The following is a 5,710-nucleotide window of genomic DNA, read 5'->3' as shown; positions in this document are numbered from 1 at the left end:
AAATTCAGAAGTACAGCTGTTTAGGAAGCTTCTTCAGACATGCAATTATAGTCAGCAAAATATAAACAAGGTGAAATAAAAGGTCGTTTGATGTCAAATAAAATAGGCCTTACATATGAGTTTGGACTTAAAAGCAAAAGAAAAAGTATATATATTTTTTTACTTTATTTATTTATTTATTTATTTTTTTGGCTGTGTTGGGTCTTCATTGCATCACTCAGGTTTTCTCTAGTTGCAGTGAGCAGGGGTTACTCTTCGTTGCGGTGCACGGGCTTCTCATTGCGTGGCTTCTCTTGTTGCGGAGCATGGGCTCTAGGGCATGCAGCCTTCAGTAGTTGTGGCGCACAGGCTCAGTAGTTGTGGTTCGTGGGCTCTAGAGCACGGACTCAGTAGTTGTCAAGTATGGGCTTAGCTGCTCCGCAGCATGTGGGGTCTTCCTGGACCAGGAATCAAACCCATGTCCCCTGCATTGGCAGGCAGATTCTTAACCACTGTGCCACCTGGGAGGTCCAAAAATTTATAATTTTTTAAAAGAATGATCTTTTATATAGTTATGTGAAGGATGGAGAGTGAAAGGACTGAATATAGGAAGACAATACTCCTGAATGGAAGAATGAATGGCAATCAGAATTTCACTGCCCAGGGTAGTCCAATAATTAAATACATTTCTAGGAAATGCTACCTTAAGGCTGGTTCCCATGTGGGTGTACTCTATTCTATATTTACACAGCACTTTACTATCTACAAAGTGCTTTCACATTCGTATTACTTTCAACCCTGTAACAAAAGGAAGGGACAGTAATATTTAGATGAGAACAAAATAGAAACTATTGGGAAAAAGGAACATGACTCAAGGAGGGAAATTCCTATTGCTATAAGAGGATTGCTGGTGCCTTATATATGCCTTATATATGCCAATTAAGACTTCTCTTCCATGATCAGCATTTCTACTCCCTCCAAGAAGAGTATCAAAGCCAAAGCAGCAGCAACAGACAAACATGAATACGAAGGGCATGGCTACAGTCCTGGCTGTGATATTCTGTGCTACAATTGTTCAAGGTATATGGTACTTTTTAACTTCTCAACCTATAAATTTCCTTTCTAATGCTTCAAATGTCTTTTCTTCCACTTTTATCCTAAAAGATACAGTAAATTTTTATTTAACCTCACACATTAGAAGTTACGATAGGTTTGGCAGAGAATACTGGAAATGTTTAAAATACTAGAGATGATTATTTAAACTAGAGATGATACATTTTTAATAGAATTTCTTATTTGGCTGCAAAATCTGGCAAGAGCCTTTAGCAACAGTTTTAAATGTCTGCTAAGAAGATTTTATATGAGATAATGTTATTAGCTTTCTGGAAAAATTCTTGAGCATAAAAGCAAGAGGCAAATAAGCTTGATCTCCGATAAACGTCTTTCATTCTTCCCCTTATTCTTTAATGGCTTGCTTACAAATTTAAAGAGAAGATCATCAACTTCTTACTGAAGCTCCTTTCCCAGTAACAGCAGTGTTGAGTGCTATTTGACAAATTACTATCTTTAGCCTTAATGAAAACCTGGTCCACATTCTTCAATCAAGGTTATACATAAATCATAGCTATATGATTGCAATCAGATGTATTAGTAACTGATGCTATGATCTGTTCTAGGCTTCCCCATGTTCAAAGGGGGACGGTGTCTTTGCACACACCCTGGAGTAAAAGCAGTGAAAGTGGCAGATATTGAGAAAGTCTCCATAATTTACCCAAGTAATAACTGTGACAAAATAGAAGTGATGTAAGTAATGGACTCACTGAAGATAACAATGGTGGTGGCTTTTTTGCTTTGTTTTTCTTATGTTTTTCCATCCAAAATTTAAGACTGTTTTGGATCTTCCCTTAACAGTATCACCCTGAAAACACATAAAGGACAAAGATGCCTAAATACCAATTCAAAGCAAGCAAAAGTTATAATCAAGGTAGGCTGCCAGATTACTTCCATTTTATAATCTGTTTTATCCAAGACAAATCTTTTGAAAAAATAAAATTGACAACTGCAGAATTGTTCTGCTATGATCCTGTGTAAATGTTTTGATAAGGGGTCTCTGGTTATAATTAGCTGTATGTTTTTGCATGTCAACTGCTAAATCACTGGGAAACAAGAACAGCCCAAGGTGGTAAAACTCTCATCTTCTCATTACAGAAAGCTAAAAGAATGAATTCTTTAAAATATCAAAAAGTATGAAGTCCTGGAAAGGAGGATTTGAAAACGTAGAACAAGTGTAACTGACTACTGACATGATAAGAATTCTGCAATAGGAAACTGACTTTCTCCTGCCTGTTGTAATGAACATTCATGCATTTCTAGGTTAGGAAACTTTCTAGGAGATTTGATGCTTGTAACTATTCTGCTGTGGCTATGAAAACATTTCTGTCTCCAGAAGTTATCTGTCTGTATTTGACCTATATTTTATATTACAATATGTATTATTACTGAAATCAAGACCATGACTCATAAGTCAAAAGCATCCATGAACATTCCCTAAGTATTTTTATATGCAAATCCACATTCCTTTTCCTAAAAATTGGAAAAAGTCCTTAAACGCCATCTTGTTTTATAAAAATGGCTATAATTCATGAAATGTACTATGAAGACAATTATAAGCTAAGGGTAACTGGTAAGAGTGCAAATATTTCATAACAGAATTAGTAGCTCTGGTCTTGATTTGATTTTTTTTAAATTCATTTATTTATTTTTGGCTGCATTGGGTCTTCGTTGCGGTGCGCGGGCTTCTCATTGTGGTGACTTCTCTTGTTGCGGAGCACGGGCTCTAGGCGCATGGGCTTCAGTAGTTGCGGCACGCGGGCTTCAGTAGTTGTGGCTCGTAGGCTCTAGAGCACAGGCTCAGTAGTTGTGGCACACGGGCTTAGTTGCTCCGCGGCATGTGGGATCTTCCCGGACCAGGCCTCGAACCCGTGTCCCCTGAATTGGCAGGCGGATCCTTAACCACCGCTCCACCAGGGAAGCCCTTGTTTTTTTTTAACACCCTTTTTTTTCATTGAGATATTTTGAAGCAATTAGGATGTATGTGTTTACCATGAATTTTGGTTTTATCTACTGTTATAAATTATACTAATGTTTTGAACACATTTTATATATGAAATGCTTTTTTCTACCAAAGAAAAATGTTGAAATAAATATATGTGCATATCTGGCAATCACCTTTACTTTCTGTGATTCTTTTTCTTAGAAAAATACATATCTAATCTATTTTAGTCATGCCTGTACTATAAAATTTAGAGATATCTATGATAGCTTCACTTTGAAAAGAAAATAATTTTTCTCTAATAAACTACCACAACCCTTCTTAAAACAGAAATAATTATATGTTTTCAAGAAATGTGAGATGCCTTGAACAATTTTACCTTGTATTTCAAGAGGCATACAGCTACCTGTCATCACACAGAATTGTTTTGAAATATATTTTAATGAGTAGTTGTGAAGGACAGCTATCTCTTTTTAAAGGGTCTTCCTAGGCTCAAACTCCTTTCTCACTCAGGGAAAATTTCTTATTATGTGAGCTTTGGTGGGAAGCCAAAAGGTAGAAGCCAAAGGAAGAAGTTCCTCCCTGGCAGCCAGAACAAGATCTCAGCCAGACCACTCCTACCCTAGACTTTGAAGTCCAGCTAGCACCACAAAGATGCTATCAGTAAGAAATATTTAAAGTGGCAGTAGTAACAGTGTAAGTCTGATAGTAGAGGCTTCCTAACACGTTCCCGTAGCATGACTTTGGCTATAGTCCTTCCTGCCACCTAGCACCCTTAGGTTTTGTATATTTTCCAAGTCTGATTCTTCAGTCTTCCTGTGTCTTCTTCAACTACCAATTAAATTCCTTTCCTGCTGAAGCTAGCCAGAATTGGTTTCTCTGCGTGTATCCAAAAACCTTAGCTGTTGTGACAAAGTGAGAGAGTGGCATGGACATATATACACTACCAAATGTAAAATAGCTAGTGGGAAGCAGCTGCATGGCACAGGGAGGTCAGCTCGGTGCTTTGAGACCACCTAGAGGGGTGGGATAGGGAGGGTGGGAGAGAGGGAGATGCAAGAGGGAAGAGATATGGGAACATATGTATATGTATAACTGATTCACTTTGTTATAAAGCAGAAAGTAACACACCACTGTAAAGCAATTATACTCCAATAAAGATGTTTAAAAAAAAACAAAAACCTTAGCTGTTACATCACTCTTTATGTAGACAACTATACATTTGAAAAATGAAAATATTTATAGAATTACCAAAAATCAGGTATTTCTGTTTATTTGAAAACAAAAGAACAATTTAAATGCATCTTTGGTGTATCCTTTTCATCGATATCAAAGAGCCAACCATAAACCAGATCAGGGAATGGACAGAAAAGTAAATAGCAGAGTAGGCTGCCTAGAACCTAATAGGCCCTCCTACTGACTAACTTTTTGACTGGTGCCTACAAGCAATAATAAGAAACCAAAATGTTATCTAGGGGATTTGTATATAAATAAATAAATATCTCAATCATATGTTTATTCTATGATATATAATATAGATATGTAGTATAAATATTACATATGCATATATCACAAATCTATATAAATTTCTACATAGAATTAGGACTTCTAGATGAATTCCCTGGATAGTTTTAAAACCTGGATCTATTATTTGACTATTTACAGTGATATTTTTTAAGAGTATCTTTAAAAATAAAAAAATTCACTGAGTAAGAGCTACATGATAAATTTGGTATTTTTTGAACTATATATCTATATTATATATCATAGAATAAACATATGATTGAGATATTTATTTTTTAAAGTAAAGTAGCATAGACCAGTACATTATTATTGAGAAACAACAAAAAACTTAAATTTCTTCACAGCAAAATAAACATATGAATGAATTAACATACCTGAGCCAAGATCCTTCCCACCTCAGTACATTTGCACAGACTATTCCCTTAGCCCATTCCTTCATTAAGTTAATGCCTATTCATCAATAAGATCTCAGCTTAAGTGACATTTTCTCCAAGTGGTCATCTTTGAAACAACCCCTTCAATCTCAACTAGATTAGGTGTCCTATTTGTTTTCAGAACACTCTACTTTTTCATGCCACTATCTGTTGCAAGTAAAGAAGTATTACTGTACTTAATATCTCCTCTCTCACAAGTGTAAGCTCAATAAGAAAGCTACTCTAGTCCTAGCCCACAGTACAGTGCCTAGCAGATATCAGACCCCTTGACAAATATTTAAGAATACAATGACTGAAGGGCAATAGAAACTAGGGGGAAAGGAATTTACAGCAGAGGAATGTCATGAAGGAAGGCACAATGGTAGGAAAGTATAAGGTGAGCTTTGGAAATAATAATTAAATTATTTTGGTTGAAGTGAGTATGAAGGACATCAAATGTCTAGCTAAACAACCTTGAATTTTACTTTGTATAAAATGGGGATTCTGGGGCTTCCCTGGTGGTGCAGTGGTTGAGAGTCCGCCTGCCAATGCAGGGAACCTGCCGATGCAAGTTCGTGCCCCGGTCCAGGAAGATCCCACATGCCGCGGAGCGGCTGGGCCCGTGAGCCATGGCCACTGAGCCTGCGCGTCCGGAGCCTGTGCTCCGCAACGGGATAGGCCACAATAGTTAGAGGCCCGCGTACCGCAAAAAAAAAAAAAAAAAAAAAAAAAAAAAAAGAAA

General features: G+C 36.8%; 1 protein-coding gene across 1 annotated transcript; it reads left to right on the top strand.

Annotated features, from left to right (window-relative positions):
- The first annotated feature begins 925 nt into the window (after positions 1–925).
- Positions 926–2,801, top strand: CXCL11 (C-X-C motif chemokine ligand 11). The gene is made up of 4 exons (XM_027087556.1): positions 926–1,059; positions 1,656–1,782; positions 1,891–1,963; positions 2,188–2,801. The coding sequence occupies exons 1-4, from the start codon at positions 999–1,001 to the stop codon at positions 2,227–2,229; spliced, it is 303 nt and encodes a 100-aa protein (XP_026943357.1). The 5' UTR covers positions 926–998; the 3' UTR covers positions 2,230–2,801.
- Positions 2,802–5,710: the final 2,909 nt, after the last annotated feature.

This window comes from Aethalodelphis obliquidens, unplaced genomic scaffold (assembly GCF_003676395.1).
Source record: "Aethalodelphis obliquidens isolate GAN/ISIS:26980383/991018 unplaced genomic scaffold, ASM367639v1 scaffold59, whole genome shotgun sequence".
In the NCBI taxonomy this organism is placed as follows: domain Eukaryota; kingdom Metazoa; phylum Chordata; class Mammalia; order Artiodactyla; family Delphinidae; genus Aethalodelphis; species Aethalodelphis obliquidens.
The sequence above is the reverse complement of the archived record's forward strand: the minus strand, read 5'-3'. Positions and strand labels throughout refer to the sequence as shown.

Excerpts from the sequence above, each read along its gene's own strand:
- CXCL11 (XM_027087556.1), top strand. The coding sequence starts at position 999 with ATGAATACGAAGGGCATGGCTACAGTCCTGGCTGTGATATTCTGTGCT. Across the intron at positions 1,060-1,655 it reads CTGTGCTACAATTGTTCAAG|GCTTCCCCATGTTCAAAGGG; the intron begins GTATATGGTACT and ends GATCTGTTCTAG. Across the intron at positions 1,964-2,187 it reads AAGCAAAAGTTATAATCAAG|AAAGCTAAAAGAATGAATTC; the intron begins GTAGGCTGCCAG and ends TTCTCATTACAG.